General features: G+C 46.0%; 1 protein-coding gene across 9 annotated transcripts in view; it reads left to right on the forward strand.

Annotated features, from left to right (window-relative positions):
* Window positions 1-21,826, forward strand: part of LOC124711251 (protein held out wings) — a 429,435-nt gene that overhangs the window by 325,981 nt on the left and 81,628 nt on the right. For all 9 annotated transcript variants that reach the window (XR_007005451.1, XM_047241224.1, XM_047241261.1 and 6 more), the window contains exon 2: window positions 6,716-6,849. Coding sequence is in view for 8 of the 9 variants with exons in the window: in XM_047241224.1 (XP_047097180.1) it covers window positions 6,716-6,849 (134 nt within the window). In the remaining variant the exon portion in view is untranslated. The remainder of the gene's footprint in view (window positions 1-6,715; window positions 6,850-21,826) is intronic.

Here is a 21,826-nt window from a genome sequence, read left to right on the forward strand (position 1 = left end):
TACTGCTCATCAGTGTGGGATGCGTACCAGGTCGGGTTGATAGAGGAGATAGAAAAGATCCAAAGAAGAGCGGCGCGTATCGTCACAGGGTTATTAGGTAAGCGTGATAGCGTTACGGAGATCTTTAGCAAACTCAAGTGGCAGACTCTGCAAGAGAGGCGCTCTGCATCGCGGTGTAGCTTGCAGTCCAGGTTTCGAGAGGGTGCGTTTCTGGATGAGGTATCGAATATATTGCTTCCCGCTGCTTATACCTCCCGAGGAGATCATGAATGTAAAATTAGAGAGATTCGAGCGCACAAGGAGGCTTTCCGGCAGTCGTTCTTCCCGCGAACCATACGCGACCGCAACAGAAAAGGGAGGTAATGACAGTGGCACGTGAAGTGCCCTCCGCCACACACCGTTCGGTGGCTTGCGGAATATAAATGTAGGTGTAGACGTACCACTTGAGCTACTCGTCCACGACACACGACCCATCCTCAAATCTTTACTTCCGCCAGCACCTAATATTTTACCATCCATAACGCAAAGGTCCTAGATTCGAGACCCGGTCTAGCACAGTTTTAACCTGCCAGGAAGTTTCGTATCAGCGCACATCCCACTGCATAGTGAAACATTCTGGATCTTCTACATTCGTTAACTAAGGTCGTCGTGCTGTAAGGAATTACACGGTCACCTAGAGCATCGAGCGAGGTTGCGCAGTGGTCAGCACACAGGACTCGCATTCGGGTGGCCGCCGGTTCAAACCCGCGTTCGCCCATCCCGATTTAGGTTTTCTGTGATTTCCCTAAATCGCTCCAGGTAAATGCTGGGGTTGTTCCTTTGAAAGGGAACGGCCGATTTCCTTCACCGCCCTTGACAGCAACTGAACTTGTGCTCAGTCTCTAATGACCTCGATGTCGAGGACACGTTAAACACAGTATTCCTTCCTCTTTTTTTTGACCTGGTGTGGGAATTAAATAGCTTCAGTGTATTCGTGCTTCATAGCGCGCCAGAGAACCCGGTTAAAGCTCCCGATTCTATAATTACACTTCTCCTTTGCTAAGTGTACGCAGTAATGAAATTTCCTGGCGGATTCAAACTGCGTACCCGGACCTGAAATCAGATATAAATTTCTACAATGTCGCAGAATAATTTTGACGGGATCAAGTATTAACTTGTAATTGTACAAAATATTTTGAAAGGTTACATTCCAGCACAGCACTATATAGAAGAGATCGTGGGAATTAGGAAAACCAACAGCCTCGTGACGCTGACGAAGGATGTATAAAAGTAGGTGGCTGGATAAATGTGAAATGATCTGCTAAAAGGAACCTCCCTACCTAGGCCCATGATCATCGTTTCTGGTGTTACTACAGACGGACGTCATAAACTGTTTAGGCATTGACAAAGTGATTTGATTTATGTGACTTTTCTGTACCTCGTATCCTTATTGTGGTACGGATATCCGTTGCCACGCAGTAATTTTCCACGAAGTCTAAATATGTGATTGCGCATCCTTGCATTTACTCGGTTTTGCAAAGTACGAAAATTCTATTTAATCTGTTACCTTCATCCAGCAGACGTCTGTATTGAGAATTGTGATGTTTGTGAGTGTGAAGTATCAAGTAACAAAAATTTTTATTTCATTTTTTCTCTGCTTTTGGTGTTACAATGTATTACGCTATATCCGCATTGGTAAACCGTGTTACAAATCAATATACTCGTAAACTATTGTACGCTCTAAGACAAAAAAAAGGTCCACCACGAATGAGCTATGCAAATTGGTCACAAACTGATATTCATACAGGTGAAGACGGAATATGTAAACTTTGGAGGCCGATTGATGAATGTGAGAGGCTGCAGCGCAATTTCACCGCGCAGATGGCCACAATAGTCGTGTGGCTAGGGCCTCCCGTCGGGTAGACCGTTCACCGGGTGCAAGTCTTTCGATTTGACGCCACTTCGGCGACTTGCGCGACAATTGGGATGAAATGATGATGATTAGAACAAGACACCACCTAGTCCCTGAGCGGGGAAAAATCTCCGACCCAGCCGGGAATCGAACCCGGGCCCTTAGGATTGACATTGTCGCGCTGACCACTCAGCTACCGGGGGCGGACGCAACAATAGTAAACAAGGGACATGTCGATACCAGAGGGTAAAGTCTTTGCGAATTTCATTCAGACTAATAGTTCGGCACAAAAAAGCCGATTGGAGTAACCGCCGAATCGTTCGACATTTGGATAGGAGCGATGCCACTATTCTACAATGTTGGCAGGAATGGGTGAACCATGGCCGAACACAGCGTCTAGAAGGATGTGGTCGACCTATATAGACAACAGAACTTAATGACCCGGCAATCGTCAGAGAGAGAGACTCAGAGTCCCGGATTCATCATTGTCATCGATCCGACGTGCAACTGGTGCTTCAGTGACCAAAGGACCATTAATAGACGGCTTACAGAAAGGAAGCTGAGCTTGCGGCGCCCCTTGAGCCTACTACGTTTGACCTCTGTACACCAACTAGCCCGTTTTCAGAGTGGCGGGCACATTCGGCCTGGAAACTCATTGACTGGAGTACAATGTCTTCTGTGATGTACTCGCTTCCACAAAAGCCGCAACCACCAGCGAAGACGTGTCTGGAGGCGCCCTCGACGGCTTTAGGGTGTCAACCTGACTGTGGTACATCGACGATATTTTACGCCCCGTTTTGTCGCTCTTCACGGCAAGCCATCCTGGGCTCACATTTCAGTAAGGTAATGTTCGTCCGTACATGGAGAGAATATCTACAGCTTGTCTTCGAGCTTGGCAAACGCTACCTTGGCCAGCAAAGCCACCGGATCCCTGTCCAGCTGAGTAAGTTTGAAGCATTATGAGCATTACTAGAGAGAATTCGGCTCGATATTCCTCAGAAAAACATCCAACAAATCTTCCAATCAACGGCAGGCTGAATAACTAGTTGAATAAGCACCAGGGGTGCACCAACGCGTTATTGACATGCTCCGTTGGTGAAGACCTTTCTGTTGCCCAAACCACCCAGTTTTTTTGGAATTGTAATCATTTATCTGTCTGTTCATGTTTATCACATCTACCGATTTCCATCCCAGTCGGTTAATTCCTTCCTTGTCCGCCCCCGATAGCTGAATGGTCTAGCCGGCACGGTAGCTCAGCGTGTTCGGTCAGGGGGTTAGCTGCCCTCTGAAATAAAAAAAAAACTGAGTCAATCGACCAAGAACGGACATAAAAGGATGTCTTACGACGTCCGCCCCGAGCAGATGCAACGAACAGAAGCGAACAAAATGAGATTTAAAAAAAAATGGTCAGCGTGACGTATTGTCAATCCTCTGGGCCCGGGTTCGATTCCCGGCTGGGTCGGGGAATTTTCTCCGCCCAGGGACTGGGTGTTGTGCTGTTGACGCCGAAGTGGCGTCAAATTGAAAGACCGACACCCGGCGAACGGTCTGCCCGACGGGGGACCCTAGCATACCATTAAATAAATTCCTTCCTTCCTGATTTCCCTTAGTGTGTTCCAATTCTTCCACTACCGTGTGCAACAATGTGGCTTAGTGGGGGTTTGGCGCGCTGCTGTCTCGGTGTACGAGCAGTGTGACCGCGACTGCCCGTGCCGGGCTGTGGTGGGCTAGTCCCGTTAACAGCGCCTCCCATAGCGTACCCTGAGGTCACCGCGTCGCTGACATTTGGGGCGCCGCGCAGCAGGTCCCCGCCACGTTGGACCTGCGGGTGCGTCCTGCGCCGTGTGCTGGCTGCTGCTTTCGCCTGTTGCCCATTCCTGTTCTCTGCCCCTCCACTCCAGGTGGCTGGCACGCTGCACTCTCGCGTGCTGCTGCATCTGCGCTTGCTTTTGGTCACAGCTGGCCACACACAGCTGATTTTATGCCTGTATTACACTACAAAATAAGACGTTTTATATGACTTTTGACAGCGTATTGGGGTACTTTTATCATGTTCTCTATAGCACTTAGAGCGTGGTCCCAGCTTTCTATAAAGCTTTGTCAGAGAACATCGACAGTAACACGTACTTCGTCGACGCGCCACTGACATTTCCCCGACTGATTCTGGAAACCTGCAGGCCCCACCTGCGTTAGTGGAGACACGACTTTCAGGTCGTTACCTGCGGTTCTCGGAACCGGCGATCTCGCCTCCCAGCGTATTTCTGCGACAGGCCACGTTCGCGCAGACCAGTCTTTCTAATGTAACACCCAGATTCAATTGCTACTAGTATGGTGAACTAATTGATCAAACACCTCATCTAAAAACAGTTAAAATTGTACCACGAAATACCTTGTTTGCGATAGTTGACTTACAAACGTTACATGTTCAAGAAAGTAAAAAATAGGGCAAACACAGACATTGTTCAAAAATGTCTAAACTATATTGAATGGACCAAAAAATGACTATTAGGCTACAAAATTTGAGGTAAGCCCAGAAACGTGGAAACGGTTTTGGTGAGCGCCGATAAGAAGTTGTTTGTACTATATCCATTACTGTGTTACACATAACTATGTTACGTGCATTATTTTACAGACGGTTCAAGATGGTGTACATTTCTAAACAATATTCAGTGGATTAAAGAGTAATGAAAACTAAGTTACAAAATTTGAGATCGAGCACACCTTCTTCCGAGAATATCCAACCTTAAACATTCTGAGGACAGCCAACGACACAAAAGCTACACAGACTTTCTCTCGACTATATAAACGAGTTTCATAATCTGCAAATGTACTGCAATAAAAAAATGAGTAGAACGCCGCACTGTAAAACGTACATGGGTGATAGGTGGCCCCCCCCCCCCCCCCTCTGGCTTGTCCGGTGTGCAGTGCAGTCCTGATTCCGCGGGTTACGCTTCACTCGTGCCTGAGGTTACAAATGCTAAGATATTTCCGTACCGGTAGCTAATTGACGTGGGACGATATTGGTTGACGATTACCTTAAGGGGCGACCGCTGATGTTGACCTGCGCCTGCGGTGGCCACTCAGCGAAAAGTAGAAATTTGAGTGAACGCGACTGTCGTCGTTATTCACGTTTTACCTGCAGGAGAAAAAAAAAACTCCTGGGAAATATGCTGAAATGCGATACTTTGAACTGATGTGAGAGTGAATGGAGGAGTTAAGATTTCTGAAAGAGCAATATTTGCTTTGAACTGGTAATGGCGCTGACGTTCACGCCTTGCGCCAGTAGTGGTGGCAGGAGAACAGCATGTGAACGTAAGCCCCCCCCCCCAACCCCACTCCCCCCCCCCCGGACCATCACTGAGCACTATGGGACTCAACTTCTGAGGTCATCAGTCGCCTAGAACTTAGAACTACTTAAACCTAACTAACCTAAGGACATCACACACATCCATGCCCGAGGCAGGATTGGAACCTGCGACCGTAGTGGTCGCTCGGCTCCAGACTGCAGCGCCTAGAACCGCACGGCCACTCCGGCCGGCTCATAGAGGTACTCAAAGTACCCTCCGACACGCACCGTCGGGTGGCTTGCGGAGTATGGATGTAGATGTAGAAGTGTTACTTAGGGAGTCTATTTTAAGATTTTTTAATGTAAAGTGTGTCATGAATGCTAAAATACATTAAAACCGCCATTCAGTGCATGGGAGTCTGCCGCATCCAGCGCTCGAATGCAACTGATGTAATACTGTAATAGATGCCGACGGAATAGAGATTCCTTTAGTTTCGGATAGCATCGCAGAAGGTACTATCGTGAACTAAAATACTACTCTCAACAAGATGTCTCTTCGTAACATGGTTCGTTTCTGATAAACAGTGTGACAGCACGTGCATGTCTCGCGTCTGCGTGTGCCTTAAACTAAGTGAAGGATGAAGTGCTTGAAAGTGGCAAACAAACGCATTTACATGTATAGAAAAGATTTGAAAAGCAATCCCAGTCGTGCAGAAAACACTGCGTTTGGTAAGCGCGAACTTGTTGGTCGATATTGTTTCGTCAGAATGACAATTTCGACATCAGCGAAAAAAAGGGCAGCAAGTATTAAAAAAGCACAAGTTGAAACTTTAAACGCTTGTTTTTTTTCTTCTTTTCTTTTCAGAATAACATTTTTTAAGTTGGCAGGAGGTATAACTCATGAAATATAGTCGCAATTAAGTAATACCTTTTTGTAACTTGTAAGTCCGCGCTTCTTTCTACTGCAGTGTGTAGGATTTTTGCGGTACATTTTAATTTCGATTAACGACATTTTGGCGAAAAAATTTTCGTTTACGTTAGGGTCGCCATTTTGTAACAAACCATTTTTTAAAAATATCCCTACGTACTACGTTAGACAGTATCATCAGTTTCAAAGCAGTTTTTGAAATTTTGTATTAGGTTCGAAATTGTGGCGTTCAGAACGGCCACCGACCGCCCTCGCAGTGCGCGAAGGCTTTCTGTCGGTGTCGTGTAGTGTCCTCTGGGTGCAGGTTTGTCACTTAAAGAAATACACCGTACAGTTTTACGGGTGTACAATAAAGGTCTAAAATTAGTGTTGTAATTTTTTCGTTATTTTATTGAAAAGAAAATCGTGAATTCGTCACCCTGGTCTATCCCCATTTAATCCTGTTCCCCCTGATAACAAGTGCAGTAAGGAGTGTAGGATTATCTGTATTACTTATTTTTAGTAGTCTTCTTGGTTTAGTCATTTCACAGCGTATAAGCCCGTTGCTGTGCCGTATAAATAGCAATCGCCAGCTTTGGACTGACCTGGTGTTGTTTTCCGCCTTTTGCAGAGATCGCCAAAGTGAGGGCCAGCCTCTTCCAGATAAATGGCATGAAGAAGGAGCCGCTGGTGCTGCCCGAGGCGGAGGGCCAGACCACCACGCTGACGGAGAAGATCTACGTGCCCGTCAAAGAGCACCCGGACGTGAGTACCGCATCCACCTGCTGCTGCTGCTACGGCGCGGATTGCGCTTAACACTTTGATATCTTTGACTATTCTCTTGTGAAAGCTAGGACCACACTCCACCTTTCATAAAAAGACACGACAAAAATACCAAAGTACTCCGTCAGAAATTTTGTAATTGGTCTTTTATAAAAGTTTTCAGACAAAGTTAGTTTGGAGTGTAATGTGGGCCTGAACTAAATATTGAAGATAGTCATCTGGGTTGATTAGGCTGCTTCACAGTCCTCATCAAACTGCATGTCCAAAACTCGAGATTCCAGTCCCTCTGCTCACCTCTGCCTCAAGAGTCTTCTGGCGCCACTATTTGCCAACTCGGCGTTCCCAGCCCTCTGGTAGGATGTTTTTAAAGAGTCTTTTGCTGTAGGTCACATCAGGGGACGTAAGAGCTTCCCAGAAGATTTTAATGACGATGACAACAGTCATGAGAACCCGAAGACCTACATACGAGGGTGAGTCAAATGAAAAACTTAAATTTGTAATAACAAATCGAAATTTCCCGCCGTTATTCTGTAAGTTGGTAAGCGTGCCACAAATTACGTGCAGAATGGCCTGTAGGTGGCAGCATAGTGCAGATGCATACATCCCGTCTTTATACAAAGATGGCTGCCCCACTTGCGACTTGCACCAAGGAAGAACAGCGTTCCGTTATTCTGTTTTTGCGTAGTGAAGGTGTGAAACCTATTGAAATTCATCGACGAATGAAGGTTCAGTATGGTGATGTATGTTTGTCACAGCAGCAAGTCTACGAATGGAGTAGGAAGTTCGCAAATGGTGTGACTTCAGTTGAAGATGCTCCTCGTCCAGGTCAGGCACAACGAGTTGTGACTCCACACAACATTGCAGCAGTTGAAGCCATAGTGAAGGAAAACCGCCGAGTGACACTGAATGACATTGCAGCATGTTTACAGATTAGTCATGGGTCACATTGTGCATGATGTGCTCCAGTTTCGCAAAGTGTCTCCGAGACGGGTGCCACGGCAGCTGACTCCTGAAATGAGAGAACGACGTGTTGATGCTTGTGAAGAACTACTTCGGCGCTTTGAACGAGATGACGATAGCTTCCTTGCAAGAATCGTTACTGGGGATGAAACCTGGGTTCACTTCCACCAACCGGAAACAAAGAGAGCGAGCAAGGAATGGCGCCATTCCTCATCACCAAAACCAAAGAAGTTTCGAACAGAACCATCAGCAGGGAAGGTTATGCTGACTCTCTTTTGGGGGCGAATAAGTCGTCATTTTGGAGCATTACATGCCTAGAGGGACCACTGTCACCAGTGCATCATACACAGGTCTCCTAAAAAATCATGTGCGGGCTGCAGTCAAATCAAAGCGACGTGGATTGCTGTCAGCAGGTGTCCTTTTGCAATATGACAATGCAAGGCCTCACACTGCCCGTACAACAGTTGCAACAATCACAGACCTGCGTTTTGAGTGTCTTCCTCATCCACCATACTTACCAGACCATGCCCCAAGTGATTACCATATGTTTGGACCATTCAAAGACGCAATGGGAGGAAAGAAGTTTCGTTCTGATGAAGAGGTACGCCACGCGGTGCATGAGTGGTTGCGCGGACTACCAAAAGAGTTTTTTTTTTCTAAAGGAATTTATGCACTTCGTAAGCGCTGGGGGAGATTATGTTGAAAAGTGATACAGCTTTGTACCACTTCGGCACAATAAACAATATTTAAAAAAATATTTAAGGTTTTCATTTGCCTCACTCTCGAAAAACAAATAATTACCAAACAGTTGCTTTCAAACTACGCCAGAGCATTTTCTTTATTTGCGAGTATAAGGGCGGAATGAAGTATTCGGGAGGGGCTGGAACACTTGTACGGAATGGTATTTCTTCCGAGAGAGATATCAGGGGAGCCTGGTTCTCTTGCCGGGATAGGCGGCTTTTCTTACATAGCATACACGCACACTAAGTTTGCTCCCTGTGTAGCAGTGTAAGTACAGTCTGATGTAGTCTACGACACGTTTACTAGGCAGTAATTTTAATACGTGATGAACAGAAAAGAGCTTCACGTTTTTAAAATTCACAGAAACAAAAAGGTAAAATTTATTCCTTCAAACATTTTCCTGTTAATACAGTATCTCTGGATTTTTTTTTTTTTTTTTCAGGTTGCATAGGCTCTGTGTGTACTCATATAGTAAGTAAAACGGCAAATGTCGAAACTGTGCGGCATAGTTTGCTGGAGTGTGTGTCTGGATCAACTGCAATCTGCACGGCTTCATGCGCAAGCGTTTGCGCAGGATTTTGGAAACAGTTGTTTGTGGGATCTCAAGCTCATGGCTTGCTCGACGTCCCGATTTCGCTGGAATTATACTGGAATGCGATCAGCGTTTTGCTGCGATACAGGCGGGCGAACACGACTTCTCAAACTGTTTGTATCAGGCAAAGGGACACACCTCGTTGAACTACAGTTTCCTCCTACTCTCTTTTAGAGAACTGAAACTTGCGCCAGCTTTTCCGTTGTGGTGTAGTTGCCATTTCCTTCACCAGCACTTTCTGGAGGCGGCAGCCTGCGTGAAACATTACCTCCCATGCTTAAAAACATCTTCCACAGATGGAGGTTAAAGTTCGAACCGCATAAGTTGTTCGGTCTCGTTTGTATGGCTTTTTGAAATTGTAAAACTCCTGTCTGTTTGTCCTGTATATGTGTATCTGTATGTGTTTCTTAGCCCGAAGTTCAGGTTACGTTGGAATGTGTTTGTGAATTGGCGTCGTCGACGAATGTGAAAGTAAAGACCATCTGAAGTGTCGACACATTCTATTTCCACACGAAAGTAACTCCGCACAACTGTCATAAACTCGAAACCAGTACGGTGGTGGCCGGCCGCGGTGGTCTCGCGGTTCTAGGCGCGCAGTCCGGAACCGTGCGACTGCTACGGTCGCAGGTTCGAATCCTGCCTCGGGCATGGATGTGTGTGATGTCCTTAGGTTAGTTAGGTTTAAGTAGTTCTAAGTTCTAGGGGACTGATGACAACAGCAGTTGAGTCCCATAGTGCTCAGAGCCATTTGAACCATTAGTACGGTGGTCTTTCGATTTACTATGTGGCGATGAAAGTGCTGCTGGCCCCGCACGTCATTTCTAAAAGAAACGAGGTTTCCCTTCAACTTAGCCAATTTTACTCACATTACACAGACCAGTAGATTACGGGTCAATGGCTCAAACGTCTCCGATGCGTTTTGTAAAGTGGACGCATATGACCCTGTCGATAATAGTTCGTCCATTTGATGAAAATATAAACTGCGGTGGCACTCTGGTGCTTTCCGGGAAAAATAGCCCATGTGGAGGCACACAATTTCTGATCCCCTTTCTTTCATTGCAATAATCTCAGTGGCTCAGTGAATCAGTGGCCAAATTACCAGTCCAAAAGTTCGGGGTTCGATTTCCTGTAGGTCCTATGATTTTATTCCGTCACGTGTCGCTTCTTTCGCCTCTTGTAAAGATTTGTGCCCGTGAAATACGCGAAACTGCACCGTTCTTCGGAATCGACGTTTAAACTCCGTCTGCCTCTGGCTGGCTGCGTGAACCAGTTGAAATGTCGGAAGAAGCCAGGGGCAACTGGAATCAATGACATGCCGTTTCAAACTGAGTGGTACTTGAGTTTCAAGAGGACCTCTTGGGACGTAGCGGATCGTCGCCATTAGCTAATGACAGCAACTAGGAGCGAACGGTACACAGAGCAGCAAGTGAACAGGGCGGCGACAATGCGTAGATTCCCGTGTTCTCTTTCCCCGACAGTGTCTACAAGAGATATTTTGACCGTATTTTGCGAACGAACGAGGGATCATTTCAACACGAAGACGGTCCAAACGAGAGAATGTGAATCCCTAACCATAGGCTCTGACGGTCCACTTGTCCCTTTCGCTAACTTCCATTAACATGTGATGATAAGCAGAGAGATTCCGTTGCTATAGTCTCGAAATTCCCTCATTTGTCCCGCCCTTATAGGCACGAACCAACCAGTCAATTGGTACTTTCATTAATCAAGGTTATTCGTGTCAATGTGGGTGAACAGGAAAGCCCATAACATAGGTGTAACTCCGGGAAGAGCGCAAAAACGGCATATTGAACACTTTTTGTCGATTCGGCGATTCGGTTGCTGAAACGAGTTTTCGCAATTTCTGTGACGCCTTGTGTTTAGGGAAGGTTGTGTCTATTTGGCGTAACGACGCTTCAAAAGTAAACTACTGCTGTAGATGGCTTAAACCATTGAGTATGTATATCTTTGGAGGAGCATTGCCTAATGCCCAACATCAAACCGGGCTGGTCGCGTGATTTTGGGACGAGGCTGCTTGTCTACAGTTTGCGGTAATATCCAAAATTGAGTGTCTACACACAATCGCCTTGTTTTACGTACGTTTCTGCACGTTTGAGTTGTTGTAACAGCTGCGATACATTATTATAGTTGCTTCGGATGTAAAGAGAAGTATGCGAAAGGACGACCTGTTACAAAATGGTTTAAATAACTCTAAGCACTGTGGGACTTAACGTCTGAGGTCATCAGTCCCTTGACTTAGAACTACTTAAACCTAACGAACCTAAGGACATCACACACATCCATGCCCGAGGCAGGATTCGAACCTGCGACCGTAGCAGTAGCGCTGTTCCGGACTGAAGCGCCTACAACCGCTCGGTCACAGCGGCCGGCTCGACCTGTTACATCTCATAGATATGTACAGCAAATGTGTATTTGTAAATTTCATATTGAAAAATATCGAGACGCGTTATTATAAAGTTCTGTATTGTAGAGAGAATATTTGCGATTTTATAGCGACGTATTCGTGACATTAAGTGTAGATAAATTTGCAAGTGCTTGTGAGTAACCTCAGAGTCAGTGTATACATATTGGTGCTACGTTCATATGCAGATATAATTTATTCTTGATAGTGTCACTATTTCGTCCAATTTATGCAGGTTTTCAAACTCTTTTGTGTATCTAAGAGTTTGTGCACGAGACGGTTTCGTATACAGTCTCAGTGTAACGTAAATAATTAGAACAGATTCGACAATATGAAGCAGTGCAACAGAAAACCTAAAAAAATCTTGTTGGCTGTTCCTTCTTTTATTACTCCAAAATTCGAGCGGCCATTATATTTTTTATTTTTTACACGAAATGTATAGTTTTACTTTGCTGATGAGATGTGAAAAATGTTATATATTTTACTTGTCTATAAAAAGGAGGAAGGGTAAAATAAGAAAAACTGAAAGTAATAATGGACAAGCAAGTGGTGCTAATCGCTTACCGTGTTTACAGTGACAATTTCATAGTTCCAAATGCGCTGTTTTTATAATTAATTAGAACAGAAATTCGAGAATATGAATAAGTGAAATAGAAAACGTGAAAAAAATATTTTTGATTAGCAATTCCTAACCCGTTACAGAAAAACACGTAAATATAAAGTGGAACCTGAGCTATGATACTGTGACGAAAAAGCACAATACCATTGCTGTTCCCATCTTTAAGCCAACTTCAGTTCCGATCTATCTGCAGCAGCGAAGTAATAACACTCAAAATATGCTAAGCGCCACACGGGCTAAAACGCGCGGTCCCAAAATCACGTGACTTGGACTGCAGGAGATGCTGCGGACAGGATTCTCGTTCTGCACGTTCTCTGGCATTAACACGCCCCAGTACCACATAGCGACAGAGGGGGAGCGCGTGTTGTTGACACTGCAGGGCCCTCGCTGAAGGGCAGCAACAGGTGTGCGCGCGCGGGGAACCGGTCGGCCATTATACCGTAGCGTGGCAGCAGCTCGGTATTCCGGGCGCAGCAGCAAGCAGCCTTTGCGCGCGCGCGCACAAAGCCACCTGCCGCTGGGCTCCCATTATTATTCACCCGGCGCTTTTTGTTTGCGCTGATAATGGCACCAAACGCCGGAAAAGGCAGTATTATTTCTGGTATGTTTGCCGACTTTTTAACTCAGAGCTCTTGTCTTCTCTTTCCTCGCTTCCTTTTCTCTCCTTCCGTAGCACTCATGCTCCGCCTTATTTGTTGTTCGTTTTCTGTGCTCTGTGCCACATTTCAGACCTCCGTCTTTCCGACACTAGAGGTTATAGTTTCTTGCCACGACTGCGATCGAATATTTGTATTCTCGAATAAATATTTAATTCTGCAGAGAAGTTCCATAGACGAATGAAGCCTGGTGGCCTGGTGGTCTGCCGGTAAAGCGCGTGTCTGGAATCAGAGAAGCAGCGGAATCGAATCCTGGACTTTTTCAGCCTTGAACCGAGCCTACACCCGTCATTGACGCAAGGATAACGCCAGAAAAGATACCTGTTCGAATTCCACGCTAAACCATACTTTCCCTTTCTCCGTTAGGGTTAGTGGGACAGGTAAAGTGCATACAAGTTGCTAAAATGGCGTTCAGTTCAAAGGCGTCAAGTCGTTGAGCCGCAGGAATTATTAATTGGTATTACTCCAAACAAAGTCTTAATCCGGTAGAGATTCCTGGTCGGGCATACAGCCTTAAGCCTTTTCGCTCCAATGCCGGATCGACGGCCGTGGTGGCCGAGCGGTTCTAGGCGCTACAGTCTGGAACCGCGCGACCGCTACGGTCGCAGGTTCGAATCCTGCTTCGGGCATGGATGTGTGTGATGTCCTTGGTTAGTTAGGTTTAAGTAGTTCTAAGTTCTAGGGGACTGATGACCTCAGAAGTTAAGTCCCATAGTGCTCAGAGCCATTTGAACCATTTTTTCCAATGCCGGAGGGTGTCCAACACGTTGTTTTTGCCACTTTTTTGGTTGGTACGGTGCCGTAAGATAGTCCATCTCATTTCGTAATGTCCTCAACTTTGACCAACATGGCCCTCAAATTATCTACTCTGTATAATACTGGGCCAGTTGTGCATCTGTTCTTTTACGCACATCAAAAAAGTTTTGCATCACCCCGGTTCCCAGAACTCCTGAAGGTAGACGTTGACTGGATATTGTATCACAGACTCAGTCCCTTTGACTGTTAAGAGATGTCACTAAACCCGCCTCATGATGTAAACAACCATGAATGAGCAGCGCGTAGTAGACGGAGGGGGTCCGACAGCCAATCAGTTCCAGTCATTCCATCAGGAAGGAGGTACACGACTCGTGTTGTCTGTAGTTCAGACAATGCCTAGTCTGTCAGTACCGCGGTTCGATCACGTCCGCATTGTTACTTTCTGCCAGGAGGTGCTCTCAACAAGGGGAGTGTCCATGCGTCTCGGAGTGAACAAAAGCTATGTTCTTCGGACATGAAGAAGATACAGAGAGACAGGAACTGTCGACGACATGCCTCGCTCAGACCGTCCACTGCAGTGGATGACCGCTACCTACGGATTATGGCTCGGAGAAACCCTGACAGCAACATAACCATGTTGAATTGTGCTTTTCGTGCAGCCACAGGACGTCGTGTTACGACTCAAACTGTGCACAATAGGCTGCATGATGCGCAACTTCAGTTTCGACGTCCATTGAAAGGTTCATCTTTGCAACCACGACACCATGCAGCGCGGTACAGGTGGGCCCAACAACATGCCAAATGAACAGCTAAGGATTGCAATCACGTTCTCTTCACCGATGAACGTCGCATATGCCTTCAACCAGACAATCGTCGGAGACGTGTTTGGACGTAGCCCGGTCAGACTGAACGCCTTAGACACACTGTCCAGCGAGTACAGCAAGGTGGAGGTTCCCTGCTGTTTTGGGGTGGCACTACGTGGGGCCGACGTACGCCGCTGGTAGTCATGGACGGCGCCGTAACGGCTGTATTATAGGTGAATGCCGTCCTCCGACCGATAGTGCAACCATATCGGCACGGCATTCGTCTTCATGGACGGCACCCGTACCTAGCTACAGTTGCTAATGGAAGGATGTAGCGTTTCGGTAGGTATTTACAATTTAGTTTTTGCAATATGTAACAGGAGTCAGCCGAAGCAAACACTGCTCATCCTTGCGACGCCCAGGGCAGCCAGACGGCAACGGTTTGTTTCCCGTTACGAGAAAAATAATATTTAAAGCGGAATTTTACGCACCCATTCGACAGATCGGCCCAAATTAGTCTAGAGCAGTGATTTGACCAGAGCTGCTGCGTGCAGGTAGCTGTCGCTTCTGGACCATTCGTCATTCCTCGCGTGTTACTCTCCTTGTTGATACATAGCGACAGAACAAATATCGCTCTAGACTAATTTGGGACCGATCTATCGAATGGGCACGTAAAATTCCGATTTAAATATCAATTGGCCCATAAGGGGAAAAGAAACCGTCGCTGTCTGGCGGCCCTGGGCGTCGCGTGGAAGAGTTGATGAGCAGTGTTTGCTTGGGCTGACTCCAGCTACACGTTGCAAAAACAAATTTCCAAAATATCTGCCGAAACAGCAGAGAAAATTAGCCTGACGACGTGCGGGCTTTATTGGAAGACTTCTCACAGAACTTGCGACAATCGATGTGAAACATGACGGATTTGCACGCTTCTCGCACAGATATTTGCAGACCTAGGTAACAGAATATTCGTATATGGTTGGATCGGTCGTTCTGGACCGCCGTGTCAACCTCAGAGGTGGATCCGGATAGGAGGGCATGGGGTCAGCTCACCGCTCTCCCGGTCGTTATGACGGTATTCTTGACCGAAGGCGCTACTATTTGGTCGAGTAGCTCCTCAATTGGCGTCACGAGGCTGAGTGCACCCCGAAAAATGGCAACAGCGCATGGCGGCTGGATGGTCACCCATCCAAGTGCCGGCCACGCCCAAGAGCGTTTAACTTCGGTGATTTCACGGGAACCGGTGTGTATCCACTGCGGCAAGGCCGTTGCCCATGCGAAGTGGATATATAGGTTAAATAGAAATAAAAAGATCTTGCGTCCAAGCTATCGATCTCTAAGTCTTCGACATTTGTGGACTAGTAAGGTACGGACGCTTTTTGTGTATACTGGGAGGGGGAACGACCACTGAAAGTAAATGAAGCACGCAGCGGCGGGTTGAGGCTTATCCTGTTAGGTGAGGCCGGTGCGTGTTGGGGTTGGGGCAGGTTGTCGGGCAGACCTCCCTGCATGGGGAGGGGCAGACGGGCGCGTGTCGGCGGCGGTGAAGCGGCTAACAGCGCCGCTTTTGTGGCGGACGCTCCGGCCCGGCGCTTTGTGCCGTCAGGGAGGGGCCACGCCGCACTCCACAATGCGGGGCGGCTGCTCGCCTGCGCTCCACTACCGACGTGTCAGCTGGGGGGCGGGCCGCATTCCTCACTGCAGCCGAGCGTTACTCACGAGATGACAGCCGCCACCTGCCTCCAGTTAAGTGATGTGTATCTGTCATAGTGGGGTCCGCCTCAATAGCTCCATGGTCAGCGCCTAGCTGCTATGCAGAACAGCCGCTTTCGATTCCCAGTACTGCCAGGGATTTTTCCCTTGGTGGAAAGACTGGATGAGCTGCACTTACCCTCTTGATGCCAATCAGCTGCAGTGCTACTTGAGTGAGAAGTAGCGGCTCCACGATCAAGAAAGCCGACAACGGCTGGGAGAGTGGTGTGCTGACCCCAGACCTCTCCAAACCGCAACCGTAACGCAAGAACTGGTATGGGATGGCACGGCGGTCCGTCGATGCCGACTCTTCCGTCTGGGTTCAAATGGTTCAAATGGCTCTGAGCACTATGGGACTTAACTGCTGAGGTCATCAGTCCCCTAGAACTACTTAAACCTAACCAACCTAAGGACGTAACACACATCCATCCCCGAGGCAGGATTCGAACCTACGACCGTAGCGGTCTCGCGGTTCCAGACTGTAGCGCCTAGAACCGCTCGGCCACCCCGGCCGGCTCCCTTCTGGGCCAGAACGAGGAACTTAATTTTGTTTTGTCGTATTGGGGCGATACGTGACACTTCGACGACGACCTAACCATACCTATTATTGACCCCTCCCAAACCCCTTGGGAAAGTGGACGGATGTATGCGCCCAGTAGTAACGAATGTGGATACTGTCCTTCACCGAACCCCCACTGTAGCCACTCACAGATGTTTGGAGGCATACTTCAGCCTTTCTCCGACCTTTGAATTTTCGTGTCTTAGCCACTTATAGGAGGACCTACAGTTCAACATGTAATCCAAACCACAGGGTGTTTATAAATGAATATCGGGGTTTTGACGCTTTCTAATATTTATTTTATTAAACTTACTTATAAATGATATGTGAAATGAAAGAGCAACTCACAGTTTTACCAAGAACCTTACAAATGTTCATTGTGAGCACCATTTGTCACACGACACACACAAAGTCTATAGCCGAGTTCTTTCCAAACGTTGATAAGTGTAAATTACAATTAAATGGACACCCTTAGCTGCTTACAGGCATTGACATACGTCAACGGGGACAGATGAAAATGTGTGCCCCGACCAGGACCCGAACTCGGTCGGCGCACACATTTTCATCTGTCCCCGTTGACGTATGTCAACGCCTATAAGCAGCTAAGGGTGTTCATTTCATTGTAATTTCATTCTAACGAGTTGCTTGGTCGCCGATGGTGTCTGTTCTTTCGGACATCTCCGAAAGAACAGATACCATCCTAGTAAATATAAAATTAAGTTGATAAGTGTGTCTTCAGTGATTGTAGCAACAGCTGCTTCAGTCCGGTTTCTTAATCCAGGGAGGTCTGCTGGTAGCGGAGACACGTACACACGATCCTTGATGAAGCCCCAAAGGAAAAAATCGCATGGCGCTAGGTCGGGTGAACGTGGAGGCCATGCAAAGCAAGCCCTGTCATTGGGCCCCTTGCGGCCTATCCAGCGCTTCGGAACAGTGAATTTCAACCAATCGCTCACATTGAACATTTATAAGGTTCTTGGTAAAACTTCGAGTTGCTCTTTCATTTGACATATCAACTATAACTGTAAGTTTAATGTAATAAATATTATAAAGCGTTAAAACCCCGATATTCATTTATAAACACCCTGTACAACGATTTACCTCACTCTCCCTTTTTGCTCTAATTTTAGGTAAAACTTACATAATGGACGTACAATATTTCATGTCTCAATCATGTTAGGTACGTCACAGCCTCAATTAACATCAAAATGTCACTCCTGTTTGCGTATAGAAACAGCATTAAGTCGAATTTATAGAAACCTCCACAGTTTATTATCAAAGTACAAAAACTTTTAGAGGTAGAGTAATAAGAAAGTAATCTTGCTGGAGATAGTTCATTGTGCTGAAACTCGTGTGGGTAAAAGAGATTTAAGTGCATTGTCTGTTCCACATATTCAAAAGATATGATGTTTAGTCTTCGCTCATCCTCATACTGTGTCGGAAGCCGCTGAATTGAATCTCTGCGGATATCTAGACACTAGACTAAAGATCCGAACTCTGCTCTTCGAAACAAAATGCCCTTCGGAATACCGAAATAAGAAAAAGTTGGATAAACTGCACTGTAGCTGCGGGGTTGTTACAGCACGTAAACAGCTACAATGAGGGCTGTAGGAATAAAAACTAACTAGATGGCGCTGTGAGTAATTCCCTACATTCATTTTCCTGGTCCAGCCTTCCAGATTTTGGTTTTCCGTTGTCTCTCTCCATCGCTTCAGGCGAGTCCCGGTGTGGGTCCTTAACCACTAACGCTTCGCATTTCGTTCCCCAACATTACGCAACTGAGACCACTAGAATGACCACATCGTGAACGTAACATTCAGTCGTAATCCTTTTTCATTGCTGTAAGAGATAAGCCTAAGCAGTTACTGAAGAAAAGAATTTGACAGAGAAAGAAAAGGAAACAGTATAGTGTGAATGGAAGAATGATGCGGGAAGAAGAATAAACAGAAATGGAATGGCTGAAATTTTCGTAACAAGTTTGCTAGGAACTTAAATACTGCTAGTAACAAGGGAACCTCCCCATCGCACTCCCCTCAGATTTAGGTATAAGTTGGCACAGTGGATAGGCCTTGAAAAACTGAGCACAGATCAGTCGAGAAAACAGGAAGAAGTTGTGTGGAACTATCAAAAAATTAGTAAAATTTACAAACTGAGTTGTCCATGTGCAAGATAGGCAACATCAAGGAGAATGTGAACTCAGGAGTGCCGTGGTCCCGTGGTTAGCGTGAGTAGCTGCGAAACGAGAGGTCCTTGGTTCAAGTCTTCCCTCGACTGAAAATTTTACTTTCTTTATTTTCGCAAAGTTATGATCTGTCCGTTCGTTCATTGACGTCTCTGTTCACTGCAATAAATTTAGTCTCTGTGTTTTGCGACCACGCCGCAAAACCGTGCGATTAGTAGACGAAAGGACGTGCCTCTCCAATGGGAACCGAAAACATTTGATCGCAAGGTCATAGGTCAACCGATTCCTCCACAGGAAAACACATCTGATATATTCTGTACGACACTGGTGACGGCATGTGCGTCACATGACAGGAATATGTTGTCGACCCACCTAACTTGTACACTTAGCGAATGGGTAAAAAGATTCTTCTACCTTGCCCGACTTAGGTTTTCTTGTGGATGCGATAATCACTCCCAAAAAAGTGATGAAAACATAAGAGTTTGTCACATAAACTGAAAATAAAAAATTAAACTTTTCACTCGAGGGAAGACTTGAACCTAGGACCTCTCGTTCCGTAGCTGCTCTCGCTAACCACGGTACCACGGCGCTCCTTGACTCCCATTGTCCTTGATGTTGCCTATCTTCGCATGGGCTACTCAGTTTGTATGTTTTACTAATTTTTTTCATAGTGCCACACAACTTCTTCCTGTTTTCTCAATTGATCTGTGTTCAGTTTTTCAAGGCCTATACACTGTGCCAACTTATAACTAAATCTGAGGGGGGTGCGATGGGGAGGTTCCCTTGTAAGTGAAATACGAGAGAAGCGCACATTAGTGAACGATGACTTTTCCACTGAATACCATGAGCTAAAAATTCTAGTATAAGAGAATAGTAATCCTTAACCAAATAATTCTAAAGGTAAAATTCTGGGGAAAAAGACCTCCTGCGAAAGACGCCTATTGGCACACGCTTGGGAACGTAAGGCTCTTTAGCTAATCCAAAATATTGCTAGATAGCTGGAGGTAACATACAGTAATGTGCTGTAGAAACTAAGTATCTATGTAACATACGAGAGATTACTTCGGGAGAGTGAAAATGAAACTTTCGTGTAACAAGGTTTCAGTACTCCATGGCGGAAGACACTTACCCGGGATACCGAACGTCGTGACAGAGTGGTCAGCACGCTCTGGACCCACATTCGGGAGGACAATGGCTCAAATCACTCTCCATCCAGATTTACGTTTTCAGTGACTTCTTTAAACAGCTCGAGGCAAATGCCGAAATTGTTTGTATGAAAGTGCACGGGCCAATTTCATTTCTCATTCTTCCCTAATATCCGATTTTGCGCTCGTACTCTAATGAGCAGGTTGTCGACGCGACGTGCAACCTCAGTCTTCCTTTCCGTCCTCTACTAGGAACAAAGAGAGAAAAGTGTGCGGGCTTGAACGGACTCAGAAGCTGTAGTTCATGTACAGCTGGACCGCCGTCTGCTACTGTGATTTATCTCGATTGTAGATATGCAAGACTCTACGAGGTGCGGTGGGAAAGTTTCTAGCCCGTGATAGTTACCGTAATGTTTCGCACAAACACCACCACCTATTTTTATGGTGACCCTTTGTGGGTATGCAAGTCAAATTTGCAGCTCCAGCTTCAGTAGTTTTGCCACTAGGATGCGCTGTGTACCGTAGTGTAACCAGAATGGCGAATATCGAGAGAAACAAGAAACGTGCTGTGATTTTTTTTTTTTTTTTTTTTTTTTTTTTTTTTTTTTTTTGGGGGGGGGTGGGGGAGGAGGAGGAAACCAGACAACGAGATCATCGGTCATGCTGTGATTGAATCTCTTCTTGTAAAGTGCGGAGAACATGCGGAATACACTTAAGGACAATGCTCCGCCTTACGCAACAGTGAAAAACTGGGTGTCCGACTCCAAACGTGGAAGAACGAGAGTGGAAGATGCACAAGGAGCGGGAGGCCTGTCACCGTTGCCAGTGATAAAACAGTGACTGCAATTCACGATACGATTTTGCAGGATCGTCGAACAACGTTGCAGCTCATTGAAACCACATTTGGAATCTCTCTTGGGCGTGCTCGTTACATTGTTGTGGATATTTGGGAATTTTTTTTTAGCCCACCGCCTGGGTTACTAAGGTGGGCTGTGTGCTGCTTAAGACAAGTAACAAGCCAGGCAGTATGTGGGTCTCTTAGCCGTAATGGCTGCTCGCAAGTTAGGTTAGCTTGACAAGCACCCCTTCCGTTTCCCGTCCCTGCCACGAGGAGGCGGACCTTTTTCTAATATTTCTGCCATGGCTGTTGCTCTGTGTGTTGGTACACTATATAATACAGTAAGTGATGTTTTAATTCAAAATAATTAATAAAACCAATATAATTACGTAAATATAAAATATAACAAAATAGAAATAAAAATATACAAAGAAATTTCTAAACTATACAGTGTCAACCAAAAACCAAATTTTCACTCGTGCAATTCCAGAGTGCAAGGCTCCAAATGTGCCCCAAACTTGAACTGAACTAGATTTCTCTATATGAGATTATAAATGAAGTTAAAATTTCGCATGAAACATAAGAGCGTAATGAATATTAAGATATAATGATGTTGGGAATGCGGAAAGTTTCATCTCAGTGGATCCCAAAACATTTGAATGCAATGAGAGTCGGGAGCGTGGGCAGTATTGTGAAGAAATTGTCTACCAATTTGGAGCGGATGAAGACTGTTTCCTTGCAAGGTATGTGACAACGGACGAAACTTGGGTTCACCACTTTCATCCTGAAACAAAACAAGTCACAACAGTGGAAACATCCTTCATCCCGTACCCTCAAAAAAGTTCCGGGTGCAAAATTCAGCCGGTAAGATGATGGCATCGGTCTTCAGGGATGCATAAGGGATGATTATGGTGCATTACTTGCAAAATGGCGTAACTAT

This window comes from Schistocerca piceifrons, chromosome 1 (genome assembly GCF_021461385.2).
Source record: "Schistocerca piceifrons isolate TAMUIC-IGC-003096 chromosome 1, iqSchPice1.1, whole genome shotgun sequence".
Taxonomy (NCBI): Eukaryota; Metazoa; Arthropoda; class Insecta; order Orthoptera; family Acrididae; genus Schistocerca; species Schistocerca piceifrons.